This window comes from Hyla sarda, chromosome 2, assembly GCF_029499605.1.
Source record: "Hyla sarda isolate aHylSar1 chromosome 2, aHylSar1.hap1, whole genome shotgun sequence".
Classification (NCBI taxonomy): Eukaryota; Metazoa; Chordata; class Amphibia; order Anura; family Hylidae; genus Hyla; species Hyla sarda.
Window position 1 is genome coordinate 398325260 of NC_079190.1, and position 18457 is coordinate 398343716.

General features: G+C 42.4%; 1 protein-coding gene across 2 annotated transcripts in view; it reads left to right on the forward strand.

The window, feature by feature from the left end:
- Positions 1-18457, forward strand: part of ADGRG2 (adhesion G protein-coupled receptor G2) — a 203901-nt gene that overhangs the window by 39511 nt on the left and 145933 nt on the right. For both annotated transcript variants that reach the window (XM_056558757.1, XM_056558758.1), the window contains exon 3: positions 2423-3019. In XM_056558757.1, the coding sequence (XP_056414732.1) occupies positions 2423-3019 (597 nt within the window). The remainder of the gene's footprint in view (positions 1-2422; positions 3020-18457) is intronic.

Below are 18457 nucleotides of genomic sequence, written 5' to 3' on the forward strand. Positions count from 1 at the left end.
GCCGAACACTTGACATACACATATGAGGTATTTCCCTACTCGAGAGAAATTGGGTTAAAAAAAATTTCTCCTATTACTCCTTGTAAAAATTCAAAAACTGGGTCTACAAGAACATGCGAGTGTAAAAAATTTTGATTTTGAATTTTCTCCTTCACTTTGCTAGTATTCCTGTGAAACATCTAAAGAGTTAACACACTTACTGAATGTCATTTTGAATACTTTGAGGGGTGCAGTTTTTATAATGGGGTAATTTGTGGGGTATTTCTAATTCGAATTTTCCACCAAGAAATTATGCAAGTATCGACAAAAATTTACCACTAACATAAAGTAGAATATGTCACGAAAAAAACAATCTCGGAATCAGAATGAAAAGTAAAAGCATCCCAGAGTTATTAATGCTTAAAGTGACAGTGGTCAGATGTGCAAAAAAGGGCTCAGTCCTTAAAGGACAACTGTAGTGGTACACATTTATATTTGCCCGTGCCTCAAAAATAAACAAAATAAACTCATACATACCTTCCTACGAGCCCCCATTGGTCCGGCACAGGCCTCACGGTCCGGCAGTACTGATGTCATTCCACTTCCTGGGGACGGGGACGCCGCAGAGCCGTCGGCGTATCACCGGCCGTAGCGATGTCCCGCCCTGGCTGGTGATAGGCTGAGCCCACTGTCATGTAAGGAGCTCTGGACGGCTTCTTACATGACAGTGGGCTCAGCCTATCACCGACCGGGGCGGAACATCGCTGCGGCCGGTGATACTCCGACGGCTCTGCGGTGTCCCCATCCCCAGGAAGTGGAATGACGTCAGCACTGCCGGACCGTGAGGAATGTGCCGGACCAACAGTGGCTCGTAGGAAGGTATGTATGAGTTTATTTTTGAGGCACGGGCATATGTAAATGTGTACCACTGCAGTTGTCCTTTAAGGTGAAAAAAGGCTCAGTCCTTAAAGGGTTAATCCAGTGTTCAGGTTTTGCAATTGTTTTTCATTGTATGCTTGGACGAGCTTGAGATATATTAAAGGGGTATTCCAGGAAAAAATGTTTTTTTTTATTTTTATTTTTTATATATCCACTGGCTCCAGAAAGTTAAACAGATTTGTAAATTACTTCTATTAAGAAATCTCAATCCTTCCAATAAATATCAACTGCTGAAGTTGAGTTGTTGTTTGCTGTCTGGCAACAGTGCTCTCTGCTGACATCTCTGCTTGTCTCGGTAACTGCACAGAGTAGAAGAGGTTTGCTATTGGGATTTGCTCCTACTCTGGACAGTTCCCGAGACAGGTGTCGTCAGAGAGCACTTAGACAGAAAAGAACAACTAAATTTAGCAGCTCATAAGTAGGGATCGACAGATATCGTTTTTTTAGGGCCGATACCGATAATCGGTGCAGGTTAGGGCCGATAGCCGATAACTTATACCGATATTCCGGTATAAGTTATCGGCTATTTAACCCCCTGCGACACCGCTGCAGATCATTGATTTAAAGCGGCGCTTTAAATCAATGATCTGCAGTGGCTTTTGCGGGGCCATAGGTCACCGCCACCACCCGCTTCTCTCCCCTACCTGCCAGGGTGGTCCGGGCCATCCATCCATCGTTCATGTAGTGTCCGGGGGCGTTCCGGGTGGAGGGTGGTCCGGTCCGGGCTGTCCTTTTCCGGCGGTCTTCTTCTCCACTCCGGGCAGGCTCCGGCCTAGTACGCTGCATAGACGCCGCTGCGCAGTGACGCCCGTGCGCAGCGACGCACCTGACGTCACGGCGTAGCGGCGTCTATGCAGCGTACTAGGCCGGAGCCTGCCCGGAGTGGAGAAGAAGACCGTGGGAGAAGAAGGACAGCCCGGACCGGACCACCCTCCACCCGGAACGCCCCCGGACACTACATGAAGGAAGGATGGCCTGGACCACCCCCATTACGGGTAAGTTTAATTTTTTTATTGACTCGGAGGGTGGGGGAGGGGCCCAACCGGTATAGCGGTATGGGAAAAAATCCATACCGGTATACCGCCTTGCTTCACGGTGGGGGGTGCGACGCAGTGCGGTGGGTCGGGGGTGCGGTGCGGCGGGTCGAGGGGGTGGCGGTTGCGGTGCGGTGGGGGCGGTGCGGGGGGCGTTGCATTATCGGCTTATTGGCAAGATAATTGCCGATACCGATAATGCCCAAAATCATGATTATCGGCCGATAATATCGGCCATACCGATAATCGGTCGATCCCTACTCATAAGTACTGAAAGGATTAAGATTTTTTTTATAGATGTAATTTTCTGGAGCTGATATATTAAAAAAAAAGTTTTTCCTGGATAACCCCTTTAGTCTTATTTTATAGGTATCACTTTAAAACAAGGCTTAGCTAGGTCAATGTTTCATTTTACGTTTTTGTAAGAAGTATACATTGAGCTTACTTTCTCTTTCATTTTTATTTTTTAGCTCATGGAACTAGATTTGAATACAAAGCCGTCTTCAGTGCGCCATGCGTGGATCTTATGACTTTAAGTACATCTATCCCTGAGCTGACTCAATTTACTATGTGCACATACATAAAGCTGGCTTCTTCTGACCCTTGGACTGCTTTCATATACCAATTAACTACGTCCTCCATCAATGCTTATGAATTTGGTGTTCTTGGTGATAGCAGCAGCTTGAAAATATGGATGTTTGGCACTCAGATAAATGTGATTGAAACACTAAACCCACATACTTGGTACGAGATCTGCATTATGTGGGATGGCAAAGATGGATCAATGGGATTTTATCTTGATGGTACTCTAAAAGTAAACCGCAAACTGGAGAACAACACCAAACTGGTTGGAGGTGGCAGTGTGGTCCTCGGCTGCTCACATTTTAAAGAACTAAATGACTCTGTATCTGTTGGGCTGGTTGGTGAGATGTACATGTTTAGGATGTGGAACACTGCACAAACATCCCATTTCCAAAAGTGCAAGGATGGGAATGTTATCAAGTGGAAAATGTCTGACTGGATCTACACCTCAAAAGTAGTGCAGCAAGATTCATCTTTGCACTGTGGTAAGTTTTTTGATCATATTTGCATTTCATTTACCATAAAATCCTGAGATAATATTATTTTTTTAATTTCCACTGCTTTAATGTAAGAATGTAAGACTCTTAAGATTATAGTTGCCAAAGTAAGTGATATCCAGCTCCCTTCCCAAGCCTGCTGCGCCCGGACTAGTGTGGGCAGCGCCTGTATATATGAATGCAGTTTCAGAAGGATGTCCAGCGCAGGTAGATGCAGAACGGTGCTTTTATTGCAATAAAACTTCACAACATGATAGACATGGACAGGTGACGTGTTTGGGCCCTAGCGCCGGGCCTTAGTCAAGCACCGTTCTGCATCTACCTGTGCTGGACATCCTTCTGTAACTGCATTCTTAAGATTATACTATGGTATTGTATAACATGCACTTTATTGAGATACAGTATAGTAATATGGATAGCTCTCCCTTTGGCCCTGTTCATATCATGGTTTTTATTACCTGTTGGATAATACTTTTTTTTTTTTTTTAGTTTTGAAAAAGGATGTCTTTAAAACAGGATATAACAGGAAGCTTATTAATTTGGAATCTGTTGCGATTGACTTATGTTTTAGGGTGCATTCACATCTTAGACTGTGAATCCGACAGTCAGATATAGTGGGAGAATTTAAAAAACGCCTCCTGCCACATCCCTGCCAGATCTGCGTTATACCCCTTTGATTTCAGTGAGCCGACTGGAGGCAGCTCGTGTCTCCGGTCGGACCACGGTTTTATAGAAACATAGAATGTGTCGGCAGACAAGAACCTTTTGGCTCATCTAGTCTGCCCAATATTCTAAATACTATTAAAGGGGTACTCCGGTGGAAATTATTATTTTTTTTTTAAATCAACTGATGCAAAAAAGTTAAACAGGTTTGTAAATTACGTCTATTAAAAAATATTAACCCTTCCAGTACTTATCAGCTGTTGTATACTACAGAGGAAATGCTTTTCTTTTTGAATTTCTTTTCTGTCACGACCACAGTGCTCTCTGCTGACACCTCTGTCCATGTCAGGAACAGGAGAAAATCCCCATAGCTAACATATGCTGCCCTGGACAGTTCTTAAAATGGACAGAGATGTCAGCAGAGAGCACTGTGGTCGTGACAGAAAAGAAATCCCCATAGAAAATAATTTCCTCTGTAGTATACAGCCGCTAATAAGTACTGGAAGGATTAAGGATTTTTAATAGAAGTACTTTACAAATCTGTTTAACTTTCTGGCAACAGTTGATTTAAAAGGAAAAAAAAATGCCCAGGGGGGTCATTAGTCCCCCCCCCCCCCTTGTCGGCGATCGGCGCAAATCGCAAGTGAATTCACACTTGCTATTTACGCCGATTCCGGGTCATTACGAGTCTATGGTGACCCGGAATATAAGGGGGATTGCGGTTGTCTAAGACAACTACGATCCCCCTGAAGGCATAGGAGTGAGGTGGCAGGGGTGCCACCCCTCCTATCCCTGCTATTGGTGGTCTAGACGCGACCACCAATAGCAGATCGGGGGCGGAGGGGTTAACTTTCCTTTTCCCCGTCCTGCCCACCCACAATAGGCGGGGCAGAACGGGGAAACTAAGGGGATCGAACGCCGAAGGTCCACTTACCCCTCCGGAGGCTGCGGGCGACGGTGATCGTCGGGCGGCGACGGAGATCGGCGGGCGGTGACGTCATGCAACAGAAGAGGACAGCTCCCTGGATCCTATGGAAGTAAGTTGCCTAGCAACATCTGAAGGGCTACAGTCTGAGACTGTAGCCCTCCAGATGTTGCAAAACTACAACTCCCAGCATGCCCAGACAGCTGTTTGTGCATGCTGGAATATGTAGTTTTGCAGCAGCTGGAGGGCTGCAGTTTGAGACCACTATATAGTGGTCTCTAAACTGTAACCCTCCAGATCTTGCAAAACTACAACTCCTAGCATGCTCAAACAGCTCTTTGCTGTCTGGGCATGCTGGGATTTGTAGTTTTGCAACATCTGGAGGGTCACAGTTTGGAGATCACTGTGCAGTAGTCTATAATCTGTAGCCCTACATATGTTGCAAAACTGCAAATCCCAGCATTCCCAAACAGCAAACAGCTGTCTCAGCATGTTGGGAGTTTTAGTTGCGTAACCTCCAGCTGTTGCATAACTACATCTCCCAGCATGCCCTTCGGCGATTAGTACATGCTGGGAGTTGTAGTTTTGCAACAGCTGCAGGCACACTGGTTGGAAAATTCTGAGTTAGGTAACAGAATCTAACTGAAGGTTTCCCAACCAGTGTGCCTCCAGCTGTTGCAAAAGTACAACTCCCAGCATGCACGGTATGTCAGTACATGCTGGGAGTTGTAGTTTTGCAACAGCTGGAGGCACACTGGTTGGAAAATACTGAGTTAGGTAACCGAACCTAACTGAAGGTTTTCCAACCAATGTGCCTCCAGCTGTTGCAAAAGTACAACTCCCAGCATGCACGGTCTGTCAGTACATGCTGGGAGTTGTGGTTTTGAAACAGCTGGAAGTTTGCCCCCCCATGTGAACGTACAGGGTACATTCACACAGGCAGGTTTACAGTAAGTTTCCTGCTTCAAATTTGGTCTGCGGCAAATTTTTCGCCGAAGCTCAAACTCCTAGCGGGAAACTCACCGTAACACGCCAGTGCGAATGTACCCTAAAAACACTACACTACACTACACAAAATAAATGGTAAAACACTACATATACACCCCCTTACACTGTCCCCTCAATAAAAATGAAAAACGTATTGTACGGCAGTGTTTCCAAAATGGAGCCCTTATTAAATTCTGTGAGGGGTGTAGTTTCCAAAATGGGGTCACATGTGGGGGGGTCCACTGTTCTGGCACCACAGGGGGCTTTGTAAACGCACATGGCCCCTGACTACCATTCCAAACGAATTCTCTTTCCAAAAGCTCAATGGGGCTCCTTCTCTTCTGAGCATTGTTGTTCGCACGCAGAGCATTTTACGTCCTAACATGGGGTATTTCCATACTCAGAAGAGATGGGGTTACAAATTTTGGGGGGCATTCTCTCCCATAATCCTCTGTAAAAATGGTAAATTTGGGGAAAAAACTGCACTTTAGTGAAAAATTTTTTTTTTCATTTACACATCCGATTTTAATGAAAAGTCGTCAAACACCTGCGTGGTGTTAAGGCTCACTGGACCACTTGTTACGTGCCTTGAGGGGTGTAGTTTCCAAAATGGTATGCCATGTGGGGTTTTCTGCTGTTCTGGCACCATAGGGGCTTCCTAAATGTGACATGCCCCCCAAAAACCATTTCATCAAAATTCACTCTCCAAAATCCCATTGTTGCTCCTTCCCTTCTGAGCCCTCTACTGTGCCCGCCGAACACTTGACATACACATATGAGGTATTTCCTTATTCGAGAGAAATTGGGAAAAAACAATCTCGGAATCAAATTTATAAGTAAAAGCATCCCAGAGTTATTAATTCTTAAAGTGACAGTGGTCAGATTTGCAAAAAATGCTCCCATCCTTAGGGTCATAATGGGCTCTGTCCCCAAGGGGTTAAAGGTCCCTGGCTTTATCTTATATGAAGAATAGCTTAGCCTATCCCATTCATGCTTAAACTCTTTCACTGCTGTTATTTCTGCAGGAAGGCTATTCCATGCATCCACTACTCTCTCAGTAAAGAAATACTTCCTAATAATACTTTAAAACCTTTGCCCCTCTAATGTAAATCGATGTCCTCTTTTGTAGTTTATCTTCTTTGACATATATTCTTCTCCTTTACTGTGGTAATTCCTTTTATGGTTATAAAAGTTTTATATCCCCTCTGTCTCGTCTTTCTTCCAAGCTATACATGTTAAGATCCTTTAACCTTTCCTGGTAAGTTTTATCCTGGAATCCATGTACTAGTTTAGTAGCTCTTCTCTGAACTCTCTCTAGATTATCTATATTCTTCTGGAGATACAGTTTTCAGAACTGTGCACAATACTCCAAGTGAGGTCTAACCAGTGCTCTGTACAGCGGCATGAGTGCTTACCTCTGTACTGTTAATACCTCTCCCTATACATACAAGCATTCTGCTAGCATTTCCTGCTTCTCTATGACATTGTCTGCCTATCTTTAACCCCTTAAGGACGCAGGGTTTTTCAGTTTTTGCATTTTCGTTTTTTCCTCCTTACCTTTTAAAAATCATAACCCTTTCAATTTTCCACCTAAAAATCCATATTATGGCTTATTTTTTGCATCACCAATTCTACTTTCCAGTGACATTAGTCATTTTAAACAAAAATCCATGGGGAAACAGAAAAAAAAAACCATTGTGCGACAAAATCGAAGAAAAAATGCAATTTTGTAACTTTTGGGGGCTTCCGTTTCTAAGCAGTGCATATTTTGGTTTAAATGACACCTTATCATTATTCTGTAGGTCCATACGGTTAAAATGGTATCCTACTTATATATGTTTAATATTGTCATACTTCTGGAAAAAATCATAACTACATGCAGGAAAATTTATACGTTAAAAAAATGTCCTCTTCTGACCCCTATAACCTTTAGATTTTTCCACATACAGGGCGTTATGAGGGCTAATTTTTTGCATCGTGATCTGAAGTTTTTATTGGTACCATTTTTGTTTTGATCTGACTTTTTGATCACTTTTTATAAATTTTTTAATGGTATAAAAAGTGACCAAAAAAAAGCTTTTTTTTTACTTTGGAATATTTTTACGTGTACGCCATTGACCGTGCGGTTTAATTAACAATACATTTTTATAGTTTGGACATTTACGCACGCAGCGATGCCACATATGTTTATTTTTATTTTTATTTACACTGTTTTATATTTTTTTTAATGGAAAAGGGGGATGTTTCAAACTTTTATTAGGGAAGGGGTTAAATGATCTTTATTAACACTTTTTTTTTTTTTTACTTTTTTTTGCAATGTTATAGCCTCCATAGGGGCCTATAACATTACATACACTGATCTTTTACACAGATCACTGGCATGTATTAACATGCCTGTGATCAGTGTTATCTGCGCTTGACAGGTCCTGGCTGGATCTCAGGCACGGAGCAGTCATTCGCCGATCGGACACCGAGGAGGCAGGTAAGGTCCCTCCCGTTGTCCTGTAAGCTGTTCGGGACGCCGCGATTTCACCGCGGCGGTCCCAAACAGCCCGACTGAGCAGCCGGGATAGTTTCACTTTCGCTTCAGACGCGGCGCTCAGCTTTGATCACTGCGTCTGAAGGGTTAATACGGGGCATCACCGCGATCGGTGATGTCCTGTATTAGCCGCGGGTCCCAGCTGTTGATGGCCGCCGGGACCAACCCGATATGACGCGGGGTCACCACGTGACCCCGCGGCATATCGCAGGAGCCGGCGGAGGAGGTAAATATACGTCCTTTGTCGTTAAGGAGTTAAGTCTTCCGAAATTAATCTCTTTTCTTAGATACTGAGGTCAGGACTGTATCAAATATTCTATATTCTACCATTAAGTTTTTACACCCCAGGTGCATTATCTTGCACTTATTCACATTAAACTTTACTTGCCAGAGTTCTAGTACAATGTCTAGGAACATTAACCCTGTTACATATTTTTGGGTCATCAGCAAAAGACACACTTTACCATTGAGTCCTTCTGCAATATTACTGATAAAGATATTAAACAAAATGGGTCCCAGTACAGATCTGTGATGTACCCCACTGGTAACAAGACCTTGCTTTGAATAAACTCCATTGACTACAACCCTCTGTTGTCTGTGACTCAGCCACTGCCTAATCCACTCAACAATATGGGAGTCCAAGCTCAATGACTGTAGTTTATTGATAAATCTTCTATGTGGGACAATGTCAAAAGCCTTACAAAAATCTAGGTAAGCGATGTCTACTGCACCTCTGTCATCTATTATTTTAGTCACCCAATCAATCAATAATATTAGTTTGACATGATCTCCCTGAAGTAAACTCATGCTGCTTTTCATTTTGCAGTTCATGGGATTTTAGATGTTCCACAATCCTATCCTTTTGTATGGTTTATTTAATTTCATCACTATGTCAGGCTTACTGGTCTATTGTTGCCCAATTCTTCCCCACTGTCTTTCTTGTGAATAGGTATAACATTTGCTAGTTTCCAATCTTCTGGGACGACTTGAGTTACCAGTAATTGGTTAAAGAAATCTGTTAACGATTTTGCTAGTACACCGCTAAGCTCTTTTAATAACTTTTGGTGTATCCCATCAGGCCACTTTGACTTACTTTTCTTAACTTTAGACATCTGACTTAGAACCTCTTCCTCTGTAAAGACACATTCATCAGAAGATTCATTTGTCTTCCTCTCTAACTGAGGTCCCTTTCCTTAATTTTCTTCTGTAAAAACTGAAAAATGTATTCAATAAGGCAGTCAGCTTGTCCTTAATTCTACATACCCTTTTCCTTTGTTTTTAATTTAGTTATTCCTTGTTTAAATATAATTTTTTCATTTATAAGTCCAGTTCAAAAACCAGATATGGTGGGACACTAGCTGACTCCGGTCGGCTCATTGAAACAAATTGTGAATCTGCAATTTTGCCCCCTGAACTAACTGGAAACAGTTTTTAACAGATTTAAATGCCGCAGTCAAGTTTGATCACGGCATCTAAAGGGTTAATGCCATCACCCTGATTAGTTATTAAATATAAATACATGTGGTATTGCTGCGTGTGTAAATGTACAAACTATTAAAATATAATATAATATTAATTAAACCACATGATCAATCATGTAAACATTTAAAAATACCGAAGTCCCAATACCGAAGTCCCTTTATATACCAGACAAAAATTTATAAAAAGTGATCAAAAAGTCTCATTAAAACAAAAATGGTATCAATAAAAAACAATAGATCGCAGTGCAAAAAATTAGCCCTTATGCAGCCCTGTATACAAAAAAATAAGTGTTCTAGGGGTCAGAATAGAACAATTTTAAGCATACTTATTTTCATCCAAAAAGTTATAATTTTTCTAAACTACTAAAACTAAATCAAAGCCAAAAAAATTGGGTATTGCTATACTTGTAAGGAACAACAGAATAAAGGTAATGGGCCTTATTTGCTAAGTGTGGAGTTTAGTTTTCTTTGTGGGGTTTTGTTTCCAACAGGTATTTTTATATGGTATTTACAATTGTATCTTATATTTGGTGTTTTTTCCTACATTTTGCTCTTTTTACACATACTCTGAGCTGTCAGATTTTCCAGAGCTCAAATCCACTACATTTTATATGGAAACATTAGTAAATTTGTAGGTGCCTTTCGAACATGTTTTGCTTGGAGAGACACCCCTTTTCCCTGATGGTTATGCCCCTATTTTTAGGGAAGTTAGTAGGGTCTTTTAAAATTTTTGTCATAAATTTTGGCACCTGACACATGCGACACAAAAAACCCTACAAAATCTACTCGCCCTAGAAATGGTAGCACCCATAATTTGCAAAATGTTGTTCTTTTTTTTAAAACTTTGCCCCACAAATAATTGATGCAATTACAATGTACAATTGGTGGCGAAACAAACAAGCCCTCATAGGAATCTGTAAATGGAAAATTTAAAGCGTTATGGCTACTAGAATGCGAGGAGGAAAAAAACAAAAGTGCAGAGATGAAAAATTCCTGCGCTCTTAAGGGGTTAATGAAAGCTCACCAGACAAGCCAGTTTTTCCTGAAATATTACAGTCTTCAATAATCTAGTATATTCACTAATGTGTGTCTGTATATCAACCAAAACAGTTCAGTGGATCGGTGTTGGGATCTTTTCAGCTACTCTCACATATGCGTTCACATATGTCATGGTGAAAACCCAAGATGACATAGCACATTATAACAAAAGCTATTTTACTGACTATTTCCTGTTAGAGAAAATTGAATAATTTAGAATGGGTTCTAATAAAACTCTGGGCATGGCTATAAATACATTTGTTGCAAGTACTATACATAGTGACCGCATCACTGAGGCTATATTCACATGGCAGGATTTCCATGGGGAATACTGCATGGGGATTCTGCAGCAGAGTCCCATTGAATTCAAATTGCACAGAAATTCTAATTCCGGAGTCCACAGAAACTATAGAAATGTACATTCTTCCTGCGGACTCTTTGCGGAATGCATTGCCATCTACGAGAAGGCACATTCCCAACCGGTCCATACATTCAGGGGAAATGTCTGCACTGAGATTTTCAATGCGGATATTGACGTGTGAACATAGCATTAAAATGTTACTGTCTTTAGTAAGAACATTTAAAAAAATGCTTAAATTAGTGTAGTAATGTACCCTAAGATCTGTATACATAATAATATGCATGTGTTAATATGTAAAATACCTTTTTATCAATGTATATCTGTGATCAGTCTTCTGAATTCCTCTCAGAGGCTAAGGTGGTTCCCATGGAGTATGATGAGCTCCTCTCCCCCCCCCCCCCTACCCTGTCATGAGGTCTGCACAAACATTTTTACACTTTCTGCCTAAATGCATGCTCTATATAACTCTAATGCAGCTATGCATGCTCTATATAACTCTATTGCAGCCATGTAAAACTATAAGGCGCAAGGACAGAAGAAAAACCTGCATTTTCACAGCTTTTGATCAAAGTGCATGCTTTTTATAACCCTTTAGCAGCCATGTGAACCTATATGGTGCAAATACACAGTAATAAGTTCATAAAATTGCCAATGAGAAACCATTTTGCATATAAATAATAGTTAATTTTTTGTATTGCTTGTCACTGTACATATGAATGCTTCTCCTGAAGAGGCTGCACACAGTTGAAAGCTGGATTATATACTGTACTAAGTGAGCAGGGTAGAGAGAGAACCACACCCCATTCCCCCTCCCTTCATAATTTCGGTCCTTGTCTTATTAACCAGGGTCAAAGAGCCCTAGATACCAGGGTTCATTTTCTAAATTAAATAGACAGAGACCCCTAGTAGCCATGTTTTTAAACATTTATTTTATATCTTTATCAATAACATTTTTTAATGAAGTATATTTGGAAAATGCTTAGTTTTTAAGGAAGTATTAAATGGAAAACAGTTGTTTCTAACCACAGTAACAACTAAGGGGTTAGCCATCATAATGTGATTTTAGTACATACCTGGCAGACAGTAATGGACATGCTTGTCTTTGGGCTAAATGGCTATGTTGGGGAATTATTTTAACGCTGTGGCTATCATTTTATGAAATGGCTATTTCTGGTAGGAGTCTGTTCTCTTAAAGCATACCTGTCAGATCCCACAAAAAGAAAAAACCTGTTATATATTACTCAGTACCTCATCCTGATAATTTACATGAGATTTTTATGTGTCTACAACCTATATTTCTCTCAGAATCACCTTTATTTATTTGCTCGATTTATGTTGTGTTCCTTCAGAGGGAAGGGGCATGTTCCTCTCTTTCCTTCACTGGGATGACCCCTCCCCCTCACTCTGTCTGTTCTGACTCACTGATCTCTAGAGCGAGCTAACTGAAATCTACAACTTACAGCAAGCCCAAACATCCTTTGGCTGATCAGGCATGCTTGGAGTTGTAGTATTGCAACAGCTGGAGGCAGTTTGGATAAAACTAGAGGTTAGGAAGAGAACATCTAGATAAATGTGAGTAGAGTGGTTAAATGAGTCATCTCGTGTCCATGACATGTTCATGACCCCTGGACACGCTGATGCTGCTGCAGGACCGATCAGTGTCTGAGGAGGTATGGGGACCCCTAGTGTCCTGATTTTCATAAGTATATTAGAAATACTATTGTTTTGCCAAGATGTTCAACATGGAAAAAGTTTTTGTATTTGACAGTGCCCTTTTAAAGTCCCATCATTCCATGTTTGTAAGTGTGAGGTCACTTTTCTCTTTCCCACACATCAGCCACCCCACCCATTCAAGCACATCTGTGATGTTTTCCATGCAATAGACGAGTGTTTTCTGACCAGGGTGCCTCCAGCTGTTGTAATTTCTTGCAGAATGATCTCCCATCCAGCGGTTGCTCCACCCATTGAAGAAAATACAGGCTCCCTCTGAACACCTGACTAGTGTGTAATGTCTCGAGCCGCACTGCAACCCAGGAAAACCTGAGAGAACAGTAATTTTGTTTGCTATTAAAAATAAATGTTGAGGCAAAAATCACAGAAATGCGAGACCACCATGAAACACAGGTACAGACACTATATTTTGAACTACACTAACTTTACATCCCCTGTAGCATAGTCAAATAAAAAAAAATCACGGAATACCTCTTTATGGTCTATTCACACGTACAGTATTCTGCACAGATTTGATGTGCAGATTTGATGTGCAGGATTTTCTGCTGCAGATTTCAATGGAAACTAAATGACTGAACACAGCTTCAAATCCTGCGCATCAAATCTGCGCAGAATACTGTACGTGTGAATAGACCCTTAAAGTGTAACTGTAATAACTTGCCGGCAGCATAATATCTGTTTAAGGGTCTATTCACACGTACAGTATTCTGTGCAGATTTGATGCACAGTTTTGATGTGCAGGATTTCAAGCTGTGTTCAGTCATTTAGCTTACATTGAAATCTGCAGCAGAAAATCCTGCGCATCAAATCTGTGCTGAATACTGTACATGTGAATAGACCATAAATCTCCTGCAACTTCATAATCTGAGTCTACAGCGATCAAGGTATGTATTTTCCTGAGGTCTTATAGGCAAATCTGGATGCTATATTGGTCAAGTTTTGAGCTATGAAGATGCAGTAGATTTAAACAGATATTCTGATGCAAGAGTGCGATCGGAGTTATGCTTTAATGATACATGGAGCTTTTCCAAACAAAAAAGTGCTCCAGCATCCAGATGCTAAAAAATCCATTGTACTTGCACAATTTGTGCCTCTGGGTTGGTCTTGCCTGGCTTTGACTGGACATTATTTTTGAAGCTGAAAATGGTGCACACGCATTAACCAAATGAAGCCAAATCTTAAAGGGGTACTCCAGTGAAAAAATGTTTTTCTCATATCAACTGGCTCCAGAAAGTTGAACAGATTGGCAAATTACTTCTATTAAAAAATCTTAACTCATTCAGTACTTATCATCTGCTGTATACTATAGAGGAAGTTGAGTTGTTCTTTTCTGTCTGACCACAGTGCTCTCTGCTGAAACTTCTGTCCATGTCAGGAACTGTCCAGAGTTGGAGCAAATCCCCATAGCAAACCTCTCCTGCTCTGGACATTTCCTATCATGGACAGAGGTGTCAGCAGAGAGCACTGTGGTCAGACAGAAAAGAACAACTCAGCTTCATCTGAAGTACACAGCAGATGATAAGTACTGGAAGGATTAAGATTTTTTAATAAAAGTAATTTAAACCAAAAAATACTAGCCATGTCAAATTAAAAAACATGGCAGCAACACTATATGAAATTGGCTTATATTTGATTACTATTGTCTACACTAGACCTTTACCAGTGTGTGTTACAACTTTGGGATTTCTACACAAATAATTTTATTTATTACACTCCTTTTTTCAGCATGAAATAGATAGATGCTTGATTCATGGCAAGGATTTTAACATTTTCACATGCTTCTAGCCATTATTCAAGTCCTAGTAAAATGTCTGAGGGAAATAAGCTTATGAGAAAATTGTTGAATATATATATACCTATCCATATTTGCACACATTAAAGCTAAAGTATGTAAGTGCTGAGCTGAGCCATACATGCTCTGTTGTGTGTGATATGTATGAAGCTGTTAATACCTCCATCCATTGAAATAGATTTCATGTAGCCTGTATACAATAAAAAAAAACAATAGTCGTTTTTAATACATTTTTAAAATCCTCTTGTAATTGCAGCTATGCTTTTGTTTTTGTCTGACATTATATAAAATGTCAGGCCATACATTGCAAATGTACAAAACTGCTATTGAATGGTATATTTTTGGGCTCAGGTTAGCAGGTCACATTCTAAAACCACAATGATGATATCATTTCCAACTCTTAATTAAAACCAGAGCAGACCTAACTATTCTCCTTGACTGGCAAAACAAACATTGTGAACTTGAGGGATTCGAGGGTTAAAGACAGACATACATTCTATATGCATTCTGGTAAACTAAAATTATGTGATGTTATAAATATAGAAGCTGATTTAGTAAAGGTAGTTACTACAAGTGCTTCCTGGAAATAATATTCCATATCGGTAAAAATGTTCCTTTCCTTTCTTATGTTATTTGAGTAAAAATCTGTACCTATTGTTTTGTTTTTTAATCTTGAATTCTATGCTGATTTATATAGTAAAAAATATTAAAAGTAGGGGTCGGAGCCTAAAAGATGGAGCTCCACACTTTAAATCTCTATAAAAATAAATGTTTAAAATTAGGCAATAATTATAAACCTTTTTAGATGGCTCTATCTCTCCATTTGCTAACCACTGGGGTCTCTACTTCTTTATTTAAACATGGAACTATACCACTCATCCTTAAAAAGCCATCCTTTGACCCATCCAACTCACTTCTCCCCTTTGCTTCAATGCTTGTTGAATACCATATCTACCTTAAAGTGTCCACACACACACACACACACACACACCACCTACTCACTTCTCACTGTTAAAATTTCAGTTCTGACCCACTATAAATTTCTTATTTCTCTATCGGCTCCATTGGGGGACACAGACCATGGGTGTATGCTGCTGTCTCTAGGAGGTATGACACTATGGCAACAAAAAAAGTCGGCTCCTCCCAGCAGGATATACCCGCCTCCAGGCCCTGAGCTGATCAGTTTTAGCTTAGTGTCTGAAGGAGGTGGACATGGTCTGGAATTCTCCAGACCAGGTCTTCTATTTTATTATTTCTCGGCCATCAACGGTACCTCCGCTTTGCGGTTCCGGAGGGGCATTTTCAATTCGTAGCCCTCCCCTTTGGTCTGGCCATTGCTCCTCGGGTCTTTACCAAGATCCTTGCGCCAGTGATAGCCCTTTGCGGTCGAGAGGAGTCTCAGTGATCCCTTACCTGAACGACCTTCTCATCAAGGCTCCCACCAGAGTCCAGACTGTGGAATGTGAATCTCACTCTCCAGACCCTGGATCGCTTCGGGTGGATGGTCAATCAGGACAAGTCTGTCCTCTCTCCCACCCAGTCTCTGATCTTCTTGGGACTTCAATTCAACACGGCCTCTGCCCGGATTTGCCTTCCGCCGGACAAACGTCTGACTCTCCTGTCAGGGGTCCGCTCCCTTCGGGCCCAGGTCCCAGTTTCCATCCACATTTGCATGGAAGTCTTGGGTCGGATGGTAGCGGCCATGGAAGCAGTACCCTTTGCCCAGATTCATTACCGCCCCCTTCAACTGGTGATTCTCTCTCGATGGGACAGATCTCCTCTGTCTCTCAATCGCAAGATTGCTCTGCCTCGTCGGATCCGTCAGTCTCTACTCTGGTGGCTCCGCTCCCCCCTTCTTCTTCAGGGGCGATTATTTCTTCCCCTCCACTGGCAGGTAGTTACAAGGGATGCCAGTCTGTCGGGCTGGGGCGGTGTGTTCAGGGACTGGACAGTTCAAGGCCTCTGGTCTCCCCGGGAAGCCCTTCTTCCTAAAAACATCTTGGAACTGAGGGCGATTCTTCTTTGTCTTCTTCATTGGGAGTCCCTGCTTCAGTCCCGCCCTGTCCGCGTCCAGTCGGACAACGCCACGGCCATAGTGTACATAAATCGGCAAGGCGGCATTCGCCGCTCGGCAGCCATGGCTGAGGTGACAAAGATTCTCATCTGGGTGGAAAACAAGGCTCCGGCCATTTCCGCGATTCACATTCTGGGTATGCTCAACTGAGAAGAGGACTTCTTCAGCCGGTACTCAGCCGACCCCGGCGAGTGGTCCCTACATCCAGAGGTTTTTGCGCAGATCTGCGACCTCTGGGGCATTCCAGACATGGACCTCTTTGCGTCTCTGCACAATCGGAAGATCCTTCCATTTGTGTCAAAGTCCTGGGACCCCCTGGGTCTAGCCGTGGATGCCCTAGTGATTCCTTGTGCGGGGTTTGCTCTGCCCTATCTGTTCTCTCCTCTTCCGCTCCTTCCCAGGGTTCTGAGGAAGCTCAAAGCGGAGGACGTTCCCGCCATACTGGTAGCTCCAGATTGGCCCCGAAGGTCGTGGTACGCCGACGTGGTCAAGCTCCTGGACAACGCTCCACTGCGCCTTCCACTTTATCTCGACCTGCTGTCACATGGTCCTCTTTGCCACCCCAATTTATAGTCGCTGCATTTGACGGCGTGGCGGTTGAGACTGCGGTTTTGAGAGTCCGTGGTTTCTCTTCCCAAGTCATTTGCACCATGCTCAGGGCTCGTAAGCCCTCCTCGGCGAAAATTTACCACCATACCTGGCGGTCTTATTTTTGTTGGTGTGAAGCTCAGGTCTTGTCTCCTGTTACTTTTTCTGTCCCCCGTCTTCTCTCCTTGCAGTCGGGATTGAAACTGAGGTTGTCTCTCAGTTCCCTTAAGGGTCAGGTTTCGGCCTTTTCTATTCTTTTCCAGCGTGCTCTGGCTACTAATTCTCATGTCCGGACCTTCCTTCAAGGAGTGGCGCATGCTGCCCCTCCTTATCGGTCACCTTCTCCCCCTTGGGACTTGAATCTGGTTCTGGCTGTCCTCCAAGGTGAACCCTTTGAACCCCTTAGAGAGGTGTCCCTGCACCTCCTTTCTTGGAAAGTGGCGTTTCTTGTTGCTATCACCTCCATTTGGAGAGTGTCTGAATTGGCAGCTCTCTCCAGCCATTCTCCGTTTCTGGTGATTCACCAGGACAAGGTTGTCTTCCGGCCAGATTCTTCCTTTTTGCCTAAGGTTGTTTCGGCCTTTCATCTCAATGAGGACATTGTTTACTCCACAAGCTGGATGTGGTTCGGGCTGTTAGGTCCTACCTCTCTATCACTTGTTCGTTTCGTCAGTGAGATTCCTTTTTCGTCCTTACGGAAGGTCGTTGTAAGGGACAAAACTGCTTCCAAGGCAATCATTTCTCGGTGGATTCGGCCTGCCATTTCGGAAGCCTATCGCTGTAGGGGGAAGATTCCTCACTTCAGGGTTGTGGCTCATTCTACCCGTTCTGTTGCTCGAAGGATCCATTGGGGGACACAACTCCCGCCCTTTTGGGTTTCTCTTTGGTTCTCTGTCCGAGGGTGTGTTCAGTTATATTTTTTTCTTCTGGTTCTTGGACAGTTCGTGTTTTTTCCTTGACCTGTCGGTCCTCTCCTATTGCTCTGGTACTAAAACTGATTAGCTCAGGGCCTGGAGGCGGGTATATCCTGCTGGGAGGAGCCGACTTTTTTTGTTGCCATAGTGTCATACCTCCTAGAGACAGCAGCATACACCCATGGTCTGTGTCCCCCAATGGATCCTTCGAGAAAGAGATTTTACGGTAAGTATTAAAAAATCTCCTTTTTTCTGTATACACTTTTGTGGTAGCTTGGGGGTGATGGGTATATAGGGTGTAGCTGTGCGGTGACTAAAGGGTTTCTGGTTAAC